The following is a 20929-nucleotide window of genomic DNA, read 5'->3' on the forward strand; positions in this document are numbered from 1 at the left end:
TAAGGCAACATTGCATAAGTAACGTCAACAAGTATTTACGAGGGTAATCCCTGATGCACTTGACCTAACGAAGAAAACACAAAAATTTTGGAAAAAATGTACTTATTTTTCAACATAATCTCCTTTCAGCTCTATAAACTTTTCCCAGCGATGTTCAATAAAGTCAATACCCTTTTTATTATAATAACTGACATAACTTCTTCACAGTTGGAAAATCTTTTACCCCCTGAGCCAATTTGTCAAGTTAGCGAACAGAAAATAATCCGAGGGGGCTAAAACTGGCAAATAGGGTGCATGAGGTACCAATTCAAATTTTAATTCATGAATTTTTGCCATTGCAATGACGCATTTGTGAGCTGGTGCATTGTCTTGATGAAACAACACTTTCTTCTTAGTCTAATGCGGCTGCTTTTGCTTGATTTCTTCACTGAAACGTTGCAATAAGTTTAAATACTTGCCGTTGATTGGTTTTCCTTTTTCAAGATAGTCAATGAAAATTATCCCACGCGTGCCCAAAAAACTGATGCTAGAACCTTACCAGCAAATGAAATGGCCTTCGGCTTCTTTGTCGCCGATTCTCCCTTTTGAATCCATTGTTTTGATTGTTCTTTTGTCTTGGGACCCATATTTCATCCATGGCTATGAAACGGCACAAAAATTCTGCCTAGTTGCTATGAAACTTTGCTAAACACTCTATAGAAACATCTTCACGACACTGGTTTTGCCTGAGTGCAAGCAAATGCAGCCCCCATTTTGCACACAGCTTTCTCATGACCAAATTGTCAGTTAATATGTGATGTACCGTACTTTTAAAAATGCCTACTATGATGTCTGCTAGCTTGCGCACTTTCAGTCGACGATCATCCAGTATCATTTTGTGGATTTTCTTCACCGTTTCTGGAGTTGTCACATCATTTGGTCAACCAATGCGATGCTCATCTTGAAAGCTCGTACGGCCTCATTTAAACTCTGCTACCCAATATTTCACTGTTGTAATTGAAGGAGCAGACTCACCCAGAGTAGAATCCAGTTTAGCTTTTATATTGGTTGGGCTGAGGCCTTTCAAATAAAAGTATTGTATCACATAACGACGACCAATTTTCTCGTTTTTCACAAATTCACTCAAAACGTTCCCTATTGATGGCTATGAAACAATACTAAACAACAAAAAGTCTTCCAACAGGAAACATATGCTTTATATATTGCATAATTTCTAATACAGTGATACTTTTTAAACAACTGCCGCCATCTCTAGGTCAGGCCGGGCACTTCTGGGCCTTCCCATGTAATTCTCTCAAGTTTTTACTAATATTAATATATAAAATACAAATGGGACCCGCTAAAATCAGTAGAGAATATATTTTGTGATAGTTTTTGAAGGCAGTGAATTTTGGGGGAAAACTAGAAAAGTCAGGGAATTTGTGATTGAATTTCATCAGCATAAATCATTGAATGGTTCATGTTTGTAATGATTTTGCAGGTTGGAAAATTCTACTTTAGTTATAAGTGATTTTCAGGGTATCACCTTAAAAAATGTTTCATAAATATGATAGGTTTCAATTACATATTAGCGTAATTGCATGAAGTGTAATCAAGGGAAGCCAAAACAATTTTCACTGCAGATACAATCCAATATCCAAACACTATCAATGATGGAGTAAAATAATTTACATCAATATCAAAAGATGTTTCATTTATGTAATATTAAGTAGCATCCAATGATTATCCAAGAAGACTTCATGTATACGACAAGCACCTTGAGGATGATGGGAAGGTTGACTTTAATAATGCCTGCAGGGGAATACCTAACCTGATGGAAAATCTGAGAAAACTTCATATTTAAGAGTGCTCTTTTCTCTAAAGTTTTGTTTTTATGCACCGACAAAATGTATATTTCTCTCATTATTGTAAGACAGGCATTTATATACCAAGAAGAGAAGCTTATGCCACAAGCCACATTATAAGTCCTGTGAAAATAGTGGTAAATGTACCCCGAAATATTCTTAACTGCATATACTAGAAGAAGTAGACGTGATATATGTTGTAGAAAATTACTTCTTGGTAGTTTTTCCTTTAAGTAAATGTTTAAGACTTGTACTTTTAATAAATGGTCCCAGATGTGTGTTGCATGAAAATATCCCAGTCAAATAGTAAATGATAATTAATAAACATAAGAAGATTAAGGTATAGTCCATTTATATTATTTCATCCTTGTTAATTTTGAGATCCCTCCCATGGTGATTTAATCACCTCTCTGTATCCATCTGAGTTTGCCCCACGTCAAAAAATATTCCTGCACTTCTGGATTTGTTATTTATGCTTACTGCATGTTCTCTTTTCATCTTTACTATTGTGTAAAACACTTTTGACTCTATGCAAATTTAATTGATGTGTGGACATTAGCAATTATCAAATTATGTGAAACCTTTGTCTGAATTTATTTCATGTAACATTGACAAAATTCATTCATTATTTTCTGCTTTTTTGTTTGTGTTCCAGAGTCAGGCCGGTCTATGAATTTAGCTCAAGCTGAGCAACAAAGTATTCAGTTAGAACTTCAGGAGTCAATGAGAGAATCTGAGATGAAGCAATCTGATATCAATTCTCATTCTGAGAAAATAAGTAGACTGCGTGAAAAACGTAACCAAATTATGTCGGAGAAATTGAAGGTAGGATTTCTTTAGTCATGCATTCAGTCATTTTTCTTCTTTCTTCAGAGCTTTCAAAAATTGAAATTGATTTCCTTTGATCTCTAGCAACTCCCCCTTATTAAGCCATTACTCCTATCAAATTGCTATTGGTATAATTTTAAGTGATTAATATTATTGATGTTATCGCTATCCCTATTATTGCTGTTTCATCAATACTTACTCTTTTGTGTGAATGGAGTTTATCAGAATTGATAAAACCCTTAACAAAATTATCATTATTTAATTCAAATTTATAGATACAATCAGGCCTACAAGCTAGCAACAGTCTCAGGGACAAGTTGAAGGAGAGAGAAGAGCTGAAGGAAATTCTTGAAGTTGAAATTTCCTTGAAAAGGAGTGAATTGTATGAAGCAGACACAACACTGAAAAGGATACAATCTGAGAGTGAAATAGCTATTAGTAACCTTCATAAGAAAGTTGATGAAAGCAAAGAAAAGGTACAGTATGAAACTTTTCCTCTTCTGCTGTTCACTTCCTCCATTCCTACTGTTATTTTTTCTTAAGCAACCACTTCCAGCATCATTTTTCCAGGAATCTTTCCTCTACTTTCATTTGTGTTTTTATTGGTGAACATTTCTGTTCACTACTTCATTATTTTTAGCAGCAAAATTTAGGTGAACATTTAATTCCCAATAATAAATGTGCACTGCGTAAAAACATTTTTTCAAACAATATGGTTGGAAACAGGTTATATGATTTCATAATTTTAGAAAGAGGTTTCTCTTGAATTTTATTTAAAAGGACTGGCTTCATCAAACAGTCTACATCATCATCAGGTCAGGACCGCCTGATGATATTGACTGTTCAACAAAGTTGGTAGTTTCAAATAAAATTCAGTGGACCTTATCAAGTTTTTATTTTTCAGCATTAATCATGAAGTTCCGTAAAGTTGCCCAATACCATAGAATTTACCATCTTTTCTTAATCTGAGAAAGAAAAAAATAGGAGCCAGAAGCACTGTCTAATGTCTCATGATAATCATAAATTAGTTAAGAACCCTTCACCTAAATGCCCCAAATTTATTAGAATTGAATTTTAACATGATGTTATATTTTGCAGCTCTGTTACAGGCTCTGTTTTGAAGTAACTTTGCAAAAATTGCTGCAAAATATTTATGATTTACAATGAATTATTTTTAATATTCAAATCTCAGATTTAGTCTGGCTTTGACTGTCTGACCTCTGAGACCAAATTTTATAATTCCTCATGTGTAAGGGTGCATCTGCAAGTGATACCTCTCATTCAGGTGTCTGATCTCCTTACACATGAACGCACAATTTAAGCAGTGTTTTATAAATGGAGAAAACAATACCCATTTCATATTTTAACTTTTCCATATTTCCTATTCTGCAACTCATGTTTTTATTATGATAATGCTTCATGTGTATTAGTCTTTTTGAATGGGCAACAGAATAGACACCATAGTGTCCTGGGTCCCATCATTGATCTCATTTTTATGGAGGCAGGGGTATCTTTGCTCAGGTCTGTGAATCATAAAATTTTGTTTTGCTCTCACTGGGCATTCTGGGCCCTGGGAATGTGTCTCTTAAAAGCTAATGTTTTGGATAAGATGGTAACACTATCAACTGTCATCAGTGATTAATAGAGAGAAGTCTGCTGGAAATGAGAGTTAAGAGTTCCCTAATGAGATTGGAATCTCAATTCATATTAGTATTATTTATTGGTGTCACACCGAACAATTGGCAAATACGATCTAATCATACTAAAATATTAAATCAATTGTAAATAAAGAAGCCATATTATTTGGAATCATCTTGCTAGCTCTTGAGTGATGCTAGTGCTAATCATCAACATTATAGTAAGCTTGAGTGCATTAGGGTAAAAAAAATAATGGAAACTGTGTATGTATGCATAGTTACTTACCATTGTGAAATGCTGGAAAAAATCCTTGAAATAGAATAATATGCATGTGCTGATAATTTGAGTTTTCAGTTATAAGGTAAACCATAAACTTTCTCAGAGCATAATTTGAAGTAAATTTATTGTAATGTGATTGCATTATTAGACGTGGACCCATTGCAATATACTGATTTTTCATTTGTGGGTTATCTTATTTTTTAATAACATTTTAATTTTTGTTCTTTATAGGTTGATCAAGTGAAAAGAGACTTCAAAGAAATAGAATCATTAAATAAGGTGATTAAAAAAATAGAAACAGATGGTGTTGAACATAATGTTGCATCTTCTCGTGCAAGGCTTGAGCGCTTGGAAAAGAATGCTCAAGCAGCATTCAGTAAACGCCAGGAGCTTTTACTAAAGATAGATGAAATACGCATGGAACTCTCCACACAGCAGGTAATATATTTAAAATTGAGTGCTCATCAGAAAAAATACTCAATAAATTTAGGTGATCATGCAAATTCACATCATAAGCTCCTGATATGATAAAAAATTTTGTCACTTTCTGAGTGATCTTTGTTGATTCAGAACAAAATAATGGTAACAGTTTTGGAAGTCAGTAGCTGAGTAAATAATTAGAGGAAAAGGAAATGAAGGGAACTTGAATAAAAAGAATATTGGGAAAAGCCAGTAATTATTCAATTTATTCAATAATTCAGGAAAATGACCACATTTCATGAAAAAGTTGGGAATGCATGTGAGCCAGAAATTTCAGATTAGAATAATGTGCCTTTTAGTCAAATATACCATTTTATGTTTGGTTTATGTCCACAGGTATGCAAACCCTTGTATAAACCAAAACTATAGTATGTGGGTTGTTCAAAAGTCCTAGGAAAAAAAAGAACAAATGATTTTGGGTAGTTTTTTTATTTTTCATCATATCCTTTTAGCCCAATAATTTTTTCCTAGCATTTCTCCAACTTTTTTAAGCTTCACCTAAAGTAGATTTAGGAAAGGTCCTTAAAATAGGTATCTTTGTTGGTCATGACCTCAGAGGAAGTCACTTTCACTGGATGTCCTGAACAATGTTCATCATTTGTGGATGTACGGCCATGTTAAACTTATTTACCCAATTGTAAATAGTGACATACACAGGAGCAAATGTGCCATGAGTCTCATCCAATTCTGCTTCGATCTAATTTGGTGTTAAGCCTTATAATAGAATTATTTTATCACCACATGAAACTGATTATTTTCCATTTTTCTTAATAGTCAAAATTTTATTGTTCCAATTTACTATGCATGAATATAGCTGAAAATTTAACAGCCTAGTGAGAGATGAGGCTTACTAAAGGCAAACCTTTTCCAATACCATGAGAGTCATCTTGGATTTTCCTAGGACTTATTGAAGGACCCATATAGGCGTTACTTTGGTGTTATCCATGGTGTGTACAGCAATGAGGTATGATTCACCTGAAATGCATAATCTGGGATCAAACTGGTGTGGCAATTAGTTAATAATGACTTAGTATTCAGAAGGCCTCAGCTTGAATATTGATTGTGGCAGAATTTTTCAGAGCTATTCTGATATACCATGTTGAAAGAACTTTAAGTTAAGGCAGCTTTTGTTAAGAGAGGGCTAATGACACTGCTTGAGTTTTCTCTTTTCTCTCCACGTTCCCAATTCTACTTAAACCAAATTACTCACCTAATCCATAATGGTGCTAATCACCTCAGCTGGTGATTGCCTTTCATTTTTACTAAAACTGTCATTGTATCCAAATATCTTTGAAACTGAGGCCAAACATCCATTGCTTTCATTTGCTTGATTTTCACTTGTGCTTTTCCTGTGGTATTGGGAGGAAATAGTTTATCTCAATGAGGCCATATTCACCAACCAAATTCTCATCTAATTCTGGAGGATGCGCAGGAGCATTGTCCTGGTCAATGAGAGCCTTTGTTGGGAGATATTTCTCCCTCAGATAAGCCTTTACTGGTGGAACATTCTAGAACTCCATATGTGTATCTAGTCGGTGGGAAACTGCCTGGTAGCCCATGCTTTCACATTCGATCTCTGCATAGCATTATGATATACCCCTCTTAATAATGTTTTTCTTTTTAAAGACTTTTTAAAGGATTCTCTGAGTGGTACATGAGCAGAGGTTTCATCTTGCAGTCCCCACTAGCATTACCACACAGCAAGAGTGTAAGGCTGACTTTCACTGGTTTATGGCTCAGTACAGACTTGTCATCTTTTGAGATGTATAATCACTTGGGCATCTTTTTCTAAAAGAGATGTTTCATCACAGTTGATCACTTGGTTCAAAGCATACCCCTCATTGTTCACAAACTTTTCTGAGGCCCCCGAACGAGAACTGGTCACCCTCTCTGTTCATAGCAACACAGGATCCCAGTCGTTCATACTTAAACCACCCTCTTTTGAGCACTATGCATTCCTCCCACTGAATCAACTTTGAGCATCTTGGCTTTCTCACAAATTATCATCTCAGAAATCACGTCAGCCATTTTTTATGAATCTAAACTAAGAGGAGTTTTTCCATCTCTTCCATACTTTTTGATCTCCTAGAGGTCAGTGTTGTAACCACTTTTGTCAAACTGCTTTGATAGTGTCTTTATTTTTCAAAATCATGCAAACAGGAAATTTAGGCACCCTTAACATTGTTGCTGCAAGGGTACCATAGGCTACACATGGATCACTTTCATGTTAGGAAATATGATCTTTCTTAAATTCAATGGTATCTCTAACAGCTTTCCTTTAAGTTTTATTTTTTCACTTATGCTTTTTAGGGCCTGTGGTGAATACACTAATTTGCTGTTTTATTAAAATAACATAAAATAGCCACATAAGCATCAAATTAGTAGTGAAAATCATGCAATATTCTTTCTCAACCGTTTATTATGTTGAACTGAGAAACAAAGCGTATGGGTGGCCTCAGTGCTGTGAAAACATTGGCAGAAACATGCACAAACTATGTTTTGGGGTACATTGGGATATTAGGCATAACTTTGTGAAACAGCTTCTTTCTAATTCACAGTATCAGTCATGAATCTTTTGCTTCCAACTTTCACTCCTACGTCCTCCAATACCCAATTCTAATTTATCATCCCTCTCTCCTTGCATGGCCATATATACTCGACTGTATCTACTGTATTTTTGTATTAGTATTAGTAGTATTTAGGGGAGGCGACCAACAGCTTAGGTCATTTTTGCCATAGGGGATGGACAGGAAAGGATGAAGGGTGGAGAGAAACCCGGCATTGGCATTAGCCTACTCTTTACGAAAGGCACCAAGGGGTCCGCAGCTTAACGTCCCATCCAACGGACGGCGTACTCACTCAAAGTACCCTCCACAAAGCACCTCAAGTAGGGGTTGAGATACCTCTGAAAAATATTCAACACCGCTGGGATTTGAACCCGAGCCCTCTGGGTGGGAAGCCAGTACGTTAGCCCCTGCACCATCTAGATCCCCTTGTATTTTTGTTCAACTGATTTTGTAACAATTGTTTACCTGATGTGTGGTAATGTGTTCGCCTGACAAACCTGGTCGGCAACATATTAATGTACGACAAAAATTAGGTAATGTGCGATAAAGTTAATATGGAAAACTATTTCATAACAGATTTCATTCCAGGCATTTGGATTCTGAGGCAAAATTTCCATGAATTTTTTGTTTGTTTTCCAATTTTCTCAGGTTCTGGGGCATCCAGATTCTGGGGATAATACTGTGTTTCCTCATTACCTCACTCTTTTCTTTTTCCCACAGGATCAAGATATATTATCTTGATATTTTTAGTTCAACTCATAACACATCTTTATATCAATGTGACAAGGTGAAAATTTCTCATTTAATTAGGTCAAAGAACGTGAGTTGGCTGACAACCTGCAACTAAGAGATTTGCAGTCTCAAGAAGGCACCCTTGACAATGAAATTAGTAAATTGAGAATTGAATTAGGAGATATAAAGTTTGATAATATAAGAGGAGAAAAGAAGAAACTATGCATGGAGGAAGACCAAATCAATAGAAAGGTAAGAATGTGTTTTGTTGAATTTCCATTAGCTGAATTTACTGTGAGTGGCAGTAACTAGACCCTTTAATTGCTAAATACTTCTCATGTAATTGAAAATGTTATGTTTTGGCATTATGGATATGCATGTAAGTCTATGCACATGAAAGTGCTAGTTCCTGATTGGGTGTGCGCATGTTAGTCTCATGAATAGAGAACACAAAGTTGCATAATGTTTACCTACATCACACATTCGATTAGCCTTGAACTAAGCTAAATTCTTTGGAAATATTTCATATGCTCATAGTATGAGAAAAATAATTCAAAATTTGGGGATGAATCAGGAAAGAGAGGAAGTGGCTGATTGAAGAGAAGAAATAATCCACACATCCCTTTCTCATTGTACTACTGTATAGGTAAATGGAATTGTGGGTGACAAATTACTAAGAAAATACCAATCCCCGTCAAGGCGAATGATTTTTATATTCTGAAATTGTTGGACTGTAAGGCACACTTAGCGGATGACTTGGTTCAAAGTTACTGTGCAGTTTCTTGGAATACTTTGAAATATTATAGAAAGGGGGAGTGGGAGGTGTACAAAAGGTACACTTTTGAAAATTTCAAGCTGCCCTAAAGCATCTAGTCTGAGTCCTTTCTTTTCTAAATGTGAAATTTCAAATTTAAAGTCACTACCGTGGTTATATTCCAATAAATGCTTTGCAAAATGTGACGTTGACTTTTTGTTCTTCACGCAGGCTTGGTGCTCCATCACCCGTTCTTGAAATTTTTGGCCGGTTTGTTCGATATACACTGCGTCACACTCACATCTTAACTTATACACTCCACTTTTTTTCACTTTTTGAATTTTGTCTTTTGTTTGGGAAAGTAGGTTCCTGAGGTTCAATTTATTATAATAGGCTAATTTAAAATTATTTTCAGCATTTTTTTTGCAAATTGTCATAGTAATGTGATTCAGGTATATGATTCCACGCCATTTGGCAGCAGAGTCTTGTGGCGGTTGGGTTCTATAAATGTCTCTTGACTGCCAGTTGATAAAGTTTTTTAAAATACAATTTATCAATGAGCTGCTCATTGATAAATTGCATTTTAAAAGAGGAAATAGTGCATAGGAGAGGAATCTGGGGAATGTTAGATTTTACATGGTTGATACCCTTTTTTATTGAGGAACTACTCATTTATTGCTGCCAAATGAGCCAGAATATTGTTGTGCCAAAAGAAGAAATCAAGAGAGGTGAAGAGGTCTGGATGAACTCGTTGATTATAAGCTAGCAAGTGTTTTATTACAAAAATTTATGCGACTCAAAAACAGTTGTATAACTCAGTGCTGGCTTACTGTATACCATCAGAAGCAGCTCAAAAGTCTTCGTTGCTGAAAAATTTGATTTATAGCAAAATATAATTGCTACCCACCGTTCCTACTTCTCATCTATCTCCCGATTCTGGCACATAGCACTAGGTTATATCAGATGCCCGCATTCTTAAGCAACTGTGGCTATATTGATAACACTCAGCACTACTTTTTGAAAGGGTTCAAACTCTGTGGTTCAACAGTCTTTCGAGGGATGGGGTCAAGAAAAGGCTGCAATAAAAAAAGTTTGGAATGTCATGGACACATTGTGTGTATTGAAGTATTCGATGCTTCAATTTGTAATCAAAATAATGATTCAGCTATATTTGATTTTATTTAGGTGCCCCATGCTAATGTTTTGGGATTTCCCCCTTAAAAAAGGGTTAAACCAAAACTTTGTGATTGATTGGTATGCATATGTACAGGTATGCATTTATACCTGCATATACTTGTGTTTTTTATTCATATCATATCCTGAAAACCATCATAAGAGCATGTCACAGAGAGTGCTCAGACACTAACCTTTTTTATGTTGTTGTAGGTAAACCTGAAGTGTATACAAAAGGAGTAGCAAATCAAAACTGTTTTTGATCATAGTTTTTGGAGTCCATATTAAATGAGATTTTAATTTTCCACAGACTTAGATCAATTTATTACAAACTCATTTAAAATGGACATCAAATAATTCCATCAAGTGAAGCCTGAAAGTGTATAGTTTTTGGAATTACCATCTTGCTTTTGTTTTAATTTAATCTAAGTATGTTATTGAATGCTTCAATAAGGAGAACCTTTATGAATGTCTGAAAAATTATGATGAAATAGTGAGCCAACGATTACTTTCTTTTCTCTTTCTTACTTTATTGATCGCTCTCTATATATTTCTCTCTTTGATTACTTTCTAACATATGGATTATATTTTTGAGGATAGAAAATAGACTTTCGATCCTATATCTAAAGGGTAAACATGAATTGAAATGAGGTTTACAGCTGAAATATACAATTCATAAAAATTATTGTAGGTCTATCTTCTCATTGAAATGAATTTAAAGCATATGATTATAATGATTTGATATGAGTGTACTCTAGCACTGTGTATTTATTTATTTCGAACTAAAAAATTTAATGTTTGTTTTTACATTCGACAGATGTCAGTAGCTGAGGGAAGAAAGATAGAGGTGGAAAAAAACATTTTTGATTTGGAAAAGGATTTAAACAAACCAATTTACAAAAATGCTGATAAAGATTTTTGTGAAAAATATTTTGCTCTACTAATTACAAAAAAGGCTATTGAAGACCTAAAGCAGTTTAGTGTTGCGCTGGACTGGGCTATTATGCATTTCCACAAGGAGAGAATGCAGTCCATAAATGCCATTATTCGTGAACTGTGGACTTCAGTTTACAGAGGAAATGATGTAGATTACATTGAAATTAAGACTGATGAAGGTGGTGAAGGAACATCTGGTAAGTTTGATAATTGTTGTGAAAAATGCTTATAATTTTCTTGGATAATTCCTGGCAATTTTAATATATAACTCCTGTAGATGGTTCACCTTTTTGTAACTTCCTTTTTTCTGTTTAAACTAAATACGTTAATTATCCCATCCTCATGGACTAAAACCTTGACATGGTGGAAGGATGTTTGTTCTGTTGTTCCTAGGGCTGTACTGGATGAAGCAATGATTACTCATCCTGTTAGGGTCACCCATGCTTAGATAGGCCGAAGGGTGGAAAACAGTCAAAAGTTAGTCTTTGCTATGCCTGTTCTCCAATGAGGTGGTTATAGAACCTTCTGACCCCAGTGATCATAGTAATAGTATTATTTAGGGGAGGCAACCGACAGCTGAGATCATTTGCGCCATAGGGGATAGACAGGAAAGGATAAAGGGTGGAGAGAAACCTGGCGTCGGCATTAGCCTACTCTTTACGAAAGGCGCCAAGGGGTCTGCAGCTTAACGTCCCATCTGATGGACGGTGTACTCACTCAAAGTGCCCTCCATAAAGCACCTCAAGTAGGGATTGAGATACCACTGAAAATATTCAACACCGCCGGGATTTGAACCCGAGTCCTCTGAGTAGGAAGCCAGTACGATAGCCACCGCACCAATCCCGATTCTCCCCAGTGATCATTTCAGTTTTGATGTCACATTAATAGCTCTATGACAAAGGCAATGGGAAATCACCTCAATTATTTATACTATGACTTAATGGTGAACATTGATCCTGGCTACAATGGGACTCAACCATTTGGGCTGTGTGTTGTTCCCAACAAAGAGAGAGGCAAGGCTTCTATGGATTCCACCGTACAACTCCTATCAAAGTTGAATTGTGGGCTGAAGCAAAACAGAAGACGGAGAAGAGGACTGGGACAGTTAGAAGAGACTTTAAATGTTATGGCAATGTTGAGGACAGGAAAATTAGAAAATATTAAGCAGAATGTGAGAGGAAATAGATATTTAAGGGTTGCATGAGGTGAGATAGAATAAAAGCAGGGATTACTGGAGTGAGAGTTATAGAGTAATATATGATGCAGCCGAGTGGAAGAGAGTTGGCAAGAGGTGGAGATGGTAATGAAGAAAAAAGTAGGAGGAAGTGTAGGAAATAGAGCGGATGAGTGATAGAATTTACTAGTGGAAGTAAAAGCTGAACCAATGAACTTGGTCATTATTCAGGTCTACATGCCACCAAGCAATCACTGTGTTGAAGCGGTCAACAGGGTATGCAATGAGTTAGAGGGTATTGCAGGTGTTTGTGGAAGGAAACACTGGGTAGTGATGGGTGATTGGAATGTGGCATTAGGTGAAGGAAGAGATGGCGTTAGGGCATAGGGCATACAAGAAGTTCTCATGATGCATAGAAAATAATACTCGTTAGGTACCATCCAAAGCCTACCTTTATAAGGTAGATTACCTCGACTGAATTCTTAGCAACATTTATTCTTATAGAATGTTCATTTCGAAGAAGTGAGCATCTGGTCAGTGTGTGATCACCCATTCTTGCAGCTTTATGTTCATTAATATTGCTTTTATTAGAGCATACAATATTGAATTTTTTCTATGAAAATTATGTGAACTTCTCAGAGCATACATAAGAAATATTGAATAAACTTAGCTATTGAATAATTTCCTTTTATTTTTAACTTGATTATATGCAAATGCAATATTTAAGCTAGAAAAACTTATTGCCTTTAGTACGCTGAGAGATTTTTCTTCAATTTGGTGTTGCGAGCAGTGATTCTCTTTCTATCAGGAATTTGGATTCCTCACAATAATCCTCTCCCCTCCCCCACCATGCCTAGCATTTCTTGTTTGTTTTCCTTTCTGTCCATTTCACCCTTTCCATCCTTCTCCTCACCCACATTTCAAGAGCCTCCAACCTAGGCCTAACATCTTGCTTCATTGACTATGTTTCTGTGCCATACAGAACCATGCTCCTCATCAGCGTTTTAATGAGTCCGTTTTAAAAATGCTGACTCAATGTTCCTATCATAAATTCCCTTCCGGATGAATACTTTTTTGCTAATGTAATAATTCTTCTTATGTCCCTACTGCTTTGACCATATTAGTCCAGAATACTTCTGAGATAAGTAAACTGTTTCAGCTGTTCTAGTTAATGAATGGCAATTTTTTTGTGTAGTTCAACATCTTGATGTAAACATTCTTTTATAGTGACTGAAAATCGGCGTTCCTATAAATACAGAGTAGTTATGATGAAAAATGGAATTGAAGTTGATATGAGAGACCGATGCAGTGCAGGACAAAGGGTATGTTATTGTCCATCATAATATATTTTTGTATGAATCTATATTTAATACCTGTTTCCCAATGTAATTTTTGTGTATGGCTGAAAAGTCAAGTATGCCTTCAATTGCCTTCTGAATTATTTCAGTTAATTTGTTTATGGTGACTTTTATGCAGCCACTATTAAAAATGTCATATAAACCAGGTTTAATGCATTCACATTATATTCAATCCTGGATTTAGTCATTGGCATTATCATTACCTGAAGATGCTAATGACTTCTTTGAAGTTCTTATGACTTTGAGAAAATTGGCTTGTATGTTTTGTCAAATGTCTTTCTAAATATTTGTGTTCATAATGAACTTAAAACAAGTGAATCAATTCAAAAGTTACTGTTGCGGGTTCTCCCTCACATTCTTTGGAATTAAAACAAGTGGTCTGATTGCCAGTTTGTTTGGAGAAAACTAAATAGGTAGTAAGAAATGAATTGACTTTCAATAAGTCGCATAATGGGTCATAGGCATAAACCATTTGAGTATCACATTTGCACTTCTTTTCATCCATGAAGTCAGAAAATGTAACACTATTCCTGGAAATTGAAATTATTGTGATGGAATTAAGAGTGCCCAAATTAAAGCTTTCCCATATTTTTCTGAGCGAATTAAAATTTGAATTTTATTTTTCATTTTATTATAAAGTTGTGTTAGCCTTGGAAGGTTTATATGAGATAATATCACTTTCTAAGTCATCAACAGAGTTTTACCGTGGTAACCTTCTGTTTCTTCTCTGTGAGGACATGTGTAATTGAATTTGATGCATGTACATAAATTGTTGAAGAATGTAAATTGCATTGCAATGTGACAGAGTGTAAATTGCATTGCAAATTGATAATTTATGTTCGAGTAGATGCTAAAAAGTCATTGTTTTGGCAATATTGGTAGTTTCCAAAAGAATTACTCATTGAATTTTTTTGCTACCACCTGTTGATACACTACATTATTATTCAAAACTATCAAATACTGCATTAAGGGAAAGGGGTTTCATTAAGAAAAAATTAAAGCAGTCCTATAGCCTTGCTTATGATCTATTGATACAAAATGGAATAAAAGTATGAAATACACCTGTAAAATAACATTTTTCTTTTGCAGTCCTGAAAAAGGCCAGGAGATTTAAATATTATTTTTCATGACCACCCTTTTATTATATATTTGTAATTTGAAGTTCTCCTTTGGTTTTTTTTCAGATGCTTGCATGCCTTATCATTCGTATAGCCCTTGCAGAAACTTTCAGTGCTAAATGTGGTGTTTTTGCATTGGATGAGCCCACAGCTAACTTGGACTACAATAATAGCATCAGTCTAAGTGAAGCCCTTGCTGAGTAAGTTGTCTGACTGTAGATTTTCAAAAATATGGTAAAATAAAATCTAAATCCAATTTTGTAACAATCTTGTTTTTAAATCAGGATTGTTAAGAGGAGATTCACCCAAAAAAATTTCCAGCTCATCGTCATAACTCATGATGAGAAGTTTGTGGAATCCTTAGCGAAGGAGGGGAATCTAGATAGATATTATGAAGTCAGTCGCAATTCACAGTAAGTCGTAAGATTAATGCTAGATCACATTTCAATCTATCTAAAAATTCAATGTTAGCAATAATCATGTGTATTTATTTACAGTAATTGAAATGAACTTGCTTGTATATTAATTATCAAGGTATTCTGGTATTATTACATATGTCTTTTGTTTCAGGGGAAAATCTGTGATTAAGAAGCTGAGGACTGATTAAAATATTTTCATATGTTTTAAAGAATGTGATATTACTTTTGTAGGTCTATTTTTGTAACTTGCAGTAATTAATTTTAAAGAAACTGCTCAACAGTAATAATTCCAGTGTATGTTGCATATAACTAGAATCCTATTTTGCAAATTATTACTGGGCCTAGGTTAATACTTCATTAAAATTCTTTAAAGGGTGTCACAAGCTAAAATGTTGATGAATCTCTTAAAAATCCTTCATTTAATGGATGTCATGAATATGTATATTTTGTAACTCTTTATTTTAAAAAGTGCACATTAATTATTGTTTTGTATGCTTCGCATTTCCTTAAATGCAATATGGTTGTTTATTTCTTGTCTCAGGGAATAAAATATTTTTAATGCTGTGAATTAAAAGCATATTATAACTGACTTATATAATAATCTTAGCTTGTGGCAAGTAATGTAACAAGTAAAAAGTTGTAATAATATGGACAATAAAAGCTTTATTGTTCTCAGCTGCTAAATAAATACTGTGTTTTACTCTCCACGCCTGCTTAGGCCAGCACTTGCGTTTGCCATTGTTGATTTAAAACCTAGATTAAACCTACACACAGGTTTTTGCTATTAACCACTGGTCATATATTTGGCCATGGCATTTAAAATACATCCGTTGGCATGGGTGGTATAAGGGATGTAAAATTTATCCAAGTGTGGTGTTTATCTAGAAATTTTGTAATTATAAGACTCCACATGGTAAGAACAAGCCTGATGTAGTTAAAAAACAAATCATTGCATTTAAACCAAATCTGCAACAGGACTGATATAATACTAGTTGAGTCAATACTGTCATTTCTTTTATAGAAGAAATAATAAATAAGGACAATTTGAGGAAGTCATAGGGAAAATTACATAAAGTAACAATAGTATCTAGACAATAGATCTCAGGCACTAATAAAAATCACATGAAGTTCTCTAGCCGATTTATTTTTAGTTCCACAATCTGCGTTTCTATATGCTGAAGTGGCACCAGTATGCTTGATTGAAAATTAGGGAGGTGTATATAGTTATAATTATTATAAGGTAATTTACCGGTTAAGGTAGGTTTTTGGATGGACACAACTACCAAATAAATATTTTGTGACTCCTTACAAAACAAAACAATCCAGCAACCTACTTTACATCAGGTCACTTTTCATCTCAGAGTACTTTCTTCCTCCCTCTATCCTGTTCAACATCCCTATCCTGTTCCTTCCCTTTCCTCGTTTCCTAACATTCTCCCCTCTATTACAGTCTTCAGCATCCCACTGCCGATCAATATGCCCTTCATGCATTTTTCCTGCCTCCATAGGATTTCTCCCAACAAACCCCTTTCTTCGCCCACCATACCTAGTACGTCCTTGTTTGTTTTCTTCTCGGTCCATTTCACCTTCTCCATTCTTCTCCACACCCACATTTCAAAAGCCTCCAATCTACGTCTATCCTCCTGCTTCAATGACCACGTTTCCGCACCGTACATAGCTATGCTCCATATCAAAGTTTTTACGAGTCTTTTCTTAATGTCCTTACTCAACGTCCCTGTCAACTACTCCTTCCTCGTGAAAGCCTCTTTGCCTAGTGCAGTTCTTCTCCGTACGTCCCTACTGCTTTGACCGTGTTGGCCCAAAACACTTCCAAGATACGTAAACTGTTCTACCTGTTCTAGTTTTTGCCCTCCTATTTCAATGTTTAGCTTTGCCTTCTTCTTTCTGGAAAATCGCATAACCTTTGTTTTATTAATATTAATTCTCATCCCATATCTATCGCACTGAATTTCCAATTCACCTAGCAATGCTTGCAACCCCTTGACTGTCTGACAAACTAAAGCTTGGTCATCAGCAAACCTAACCGATTTTATGAATTCCCCACCCACTTTCATTCCTACCTCCAGTTCTTACCATGCCTCTTTAATCATTTCCTCTGCATACAGGTTGAACAGCAACGTTGATAATGGGCAACCCTGCCTTACACCTCTTCCTAACACTGCCCATCTGGACACCCCGTACCTGAGGAGTCTGAGACATGTACAGGTTGCAGATTAGCTTCCTGTCCCTCCAATCTATTCCTATTTTCTTCAATATACTCATTGGTTTTTCCCAATTCACTCTATCAAACGCTTTTTCGAAATCTACGAAACAGGCAAATACCTCCTGGTTGTGTTCTATATTCCTCTTGATCAGTGATCTTATTACTGCAATGGCATCACGCGTACCTCTCCCCTTCCTAAACCCAAACTGATCATCCCCGAAGTAATCATTTGCCCTACTCTCTATCCTTTTGTTTATGATCCTGAGAACAACTTTAGCTGTGTGGGATATCAAACTAATTGTCCTATAGTCCTCACATGTCGTGGCCTTTACCTTTTTCGGAATAGGAACTAAAACTGATCTCACAAAGTCTTTCGGCCAGATTCCGTCCTCATAGATACTACAAATCAGTCCATATAGCCTCTCCCTCCCGTATTTTCCTAAACCTTTAAGTAGTTCCGCAAGAATGTTATCCACCCCTACGGCCTTGTTTAGTTTCATCTCCCTTAATGCCCTTTCTATCTCATCGTCAAGTATGCCTGGACCTAAGCTATCTTCCTCTATTTCATGTTCCTTTTCTATGTCTAACTTTGTTGGTCTAAGTTCTTTAGTATACAGTTCTTCTATATATTCCTTCCATCTCTCTTGGATCTTTCCTGTGTCAGCTATTATCTTAACTGCCTTATCTCTAACTGTTAGCATAGATCTTCCTTTCTTACTTCCCGATAAAGATTTAACTTTGCTGTACAGCACACCAGTTTCACCCTTCCTCTGCAAACTTTCCATATCCTCACACTGTCTTTTCTACCATGCTTCTTTTGCTTTATTTGTTGCCCACCTCAATTTATTGTTTAACTCTTTGTACTTCATTTTGCCTAACTCTGTGTTTACATTCTTCCATTTTCTTCTCTCATCCATCTTTATAATCATCTCATCCGTGATCCATGGTTACCTAGTCTTTTTAGCGTTAATGGTTCCAATAGTGTCTTTTGCGGATTTAGACAACCCTTTCTTGATACTTTCCCATTTTTCTTTGATAGTACTTAGATCTTTACCATCCCCCATGCTTTCCTCTACCGCTTGTTGGTACTCCTCCCTTTTCAAACCCTTCAATGCTTCTACATTCCATTTTCTAACTCGCCACCCCTGCCTTATCTCTTTGAAACGGACGCTACATTTCATGACAGCTAAATTGTGGTCAGAGTCCGCATCCGCTCCCGGGAAGCTGTGCGAATTTATCACACTGTTCCTAAACCTGTGTCTAACCAGGATATAATCTAGGTGATACCTTTTTGAGTCACCTGGCATTTTCCTGTATACCTGCATCTTTTGTGGTGTCTAAACCAAGTAAGTGTTGGTGATGACTAACCCCCGTCTCCTACAGCACTCAACTGCTTTCTCCCTGCGGTCATTCCTCGTGTCTTAACCCCAACCTCATCACCATCTCTTCCTTCGCCTACCATCACATTCCAATCCCCCGTCACTATCAAACGTTTCCCTGCAGGAACACACACGATTATGTCCTATAACTGATCATATATCCTATCTAACTCTTCCTCCTTATGGTTGCTCGGTGGCATGTATACCTGAACAATGACCAAGTTTGTTGGTTCTGCTTTTATCTCTACTAGTAATAATCTATCCATTACCTGCTCTATGTTGACTACGCTTCTTCCTACCTCTTCATTTAATAATATGGCAACCCCTCGTTGGCTCTCGTCCCCACTGCTGTATATTATTCTATAATTATCACTCCATTAATCCCTGCTATCCTTCCATCTCACCTTGCATAGACCTGAAATATTTATATTTCCTCTTTCAATCTCTAGCTTAATATCCTCTAATTTTCCTGTCCTCAACATTGTCCTAACATTCCACGTTCCTATTCTAACTAATTTGGTCTTCATCTCCTGCGTCCTTTGTCCTGCTGCTGCCAGTTTTCCCTTGCAAGGGTTTTGTGGGATTATGACCATGGAAGCCTTACCTCCCCCGCTGCCGGGCACGGCACATGGCCGATTGATCCAAGTCCGGTAGTTGCCAAGACTCATATTCTCTGTTATGTCCATTATTAAGTCTTGGGAATGATAATTGAGGTGGTTTCCCGTTGCCTTCCTCAATAGTGTTTTTGACATGACACCATTACTCAATGACCGCCCCATGGCAGTCAGATGCCTTTGCAGCCGCCTCACTGAAGAACAGACGCTGCGTGGACTACCTTTCATCTGGCTCTAACCTTTGACCTATCTGGCATGGGTGACCTATCAGGAGCAATTATTATTACTCCCGCCAACACAGCTCTAGGGGTCATCGAAACGCTCAAGCCCTTCCACCACATCGAGGTTGTAGTCCATGGGAGGGATAGTTATAATATATAAGTATATATAGTGTATAGTAAGAGGGCCTGGGTTTGATTCCCGGGCAAGCCTCTCTGGGCACCCTCAGCTGTACCCAAACTGTGATTTTTCGGGTACCAGATCTTCCAGGAAAACCATAACTGGCATAGGGAAAGGAGCTGGCCCCCCATCTTGATATATGAATTTCACACGCTGTGAAAGGCTTAGTACTGGGTGAACTCCACCATCACCTGCCAAACCGACCTTTGGCTTGATTACTGTGGTAATGTTTTTTTTAAATTTAGTTATTACATTATACATCCATATTACACCTGTATATAACTACATTTCTAAGTCTTAAACAACAAGTGTAGTACCCCACCCAACAAAGAACCCTTCTTCAACTATGCATACTTTCGGTCACCTGTCATTCCATCCAGAATACCTATGCTTTTCCTCCTACCTCGCTTGCCAAACCTCCTTCCCTCTGTGTCAGTCTTCAGCACGTCACCAACTCAACTTCATTTACTTTCTTTCCTTCCAAACAGTCTTAAATTTTGAATTAAAGATTAAGTTTTGATATTTTAAGAGTGTTATAAGAGATAATTTTTGTTTTAAAAGAACAAAGAAATAGGGTCCCCCTTCCAATAAAATCCACCGACCCTCCCAGGGAGAGGTGGCCTCTCCTCCGGGCACACATACCCTACCTTCCCCTTGTGAGAGGGAGCCGCCCTATCGGGCGACCCTACCCCTTATCCTACCGTCACTCCCATAAGGACCATTATCCACAGCAGGCCCCCTCCCTCTCGGCACCTCCCCATGTCTTCCCTCGCGGAGCAGCGAGCACCTCTTTGCCACTCTGAGTCGAGCCATGCTTCACTACTTACTACGCCACCTGGGCGAAAGGATAACGTCATGGAAACACACCTGTCGGCGTTTGCCACACGATCCACTGCACAAACCTAGGGACGGACGCACGTGATCCATTTCGGACTAACTGGGGTGGTGGAAATTTTGCTGAGTGGAGTTGGAACGATCTGTCGCGAATTGTTCAATTGAACGAGTCACTCAAG

The 20929-nt window shown here is 36.7% G+C and overlaps 1 protein-coding gene across 1 annotated transcript in view; it reads left to right on the forward strand.

Moving 5' to 3' along the window:
* The window catches only part of rad50 (DNA repair protein rad50), a 45852-nt gene extending 29886 nt beyond the window's left edge, over positions 1-15966 (forward strand). Inside the window, exons 19-27 of the mRNA XM_071599600.1 lie at positions 2500-2669; positions 2948-3148; positions 4821-5027; positions 8447-8620; positions 11113-11428; positions 13633-13727; positions 14948-15081; positions 15166-15294; positions 15452-15966. Coding sequence (XP_071455701.1) covers positions 2500-2669; positions 2948-3148; positions 4821-5027; positions 8447-8620; positions 11113-11428; positions 13633-13727; positions 14948-15081; positions 15166-15294; positions 15452-15488 — 1463 coding nt within the window. The 3' untranslated portion in view covers positions 15489-15966. The remainder of the gene's footprint in view (positions 1-2499; positions 2670-2947; positions 3149-4820; positions 5028-8446; positions 8621-11112; positions 11429-13632; positions 13728-14947; positions 15082-15165; positions 15295-15451) is intronic.
* The last annotated feature ends 4963 nt before the right edge of the window (positions 15967-20929 follow it).

This window comes from Hetaerina americana, unplaced genomic scaffold (assembly GCF_022747635.1).
Source record: "Hetaerina americana unplaced genomic scaffold, ioHetAmer1.1.p SCAF_11, whole genome shotgun sequence".
Classification (NCBI taxonomy): domain Eukaryota; kingdom Metazoa; phylum Arthropoda; class Insecta; order Odonata; family Calopterygidae; genus Hetaerina; species Hetaerina americana.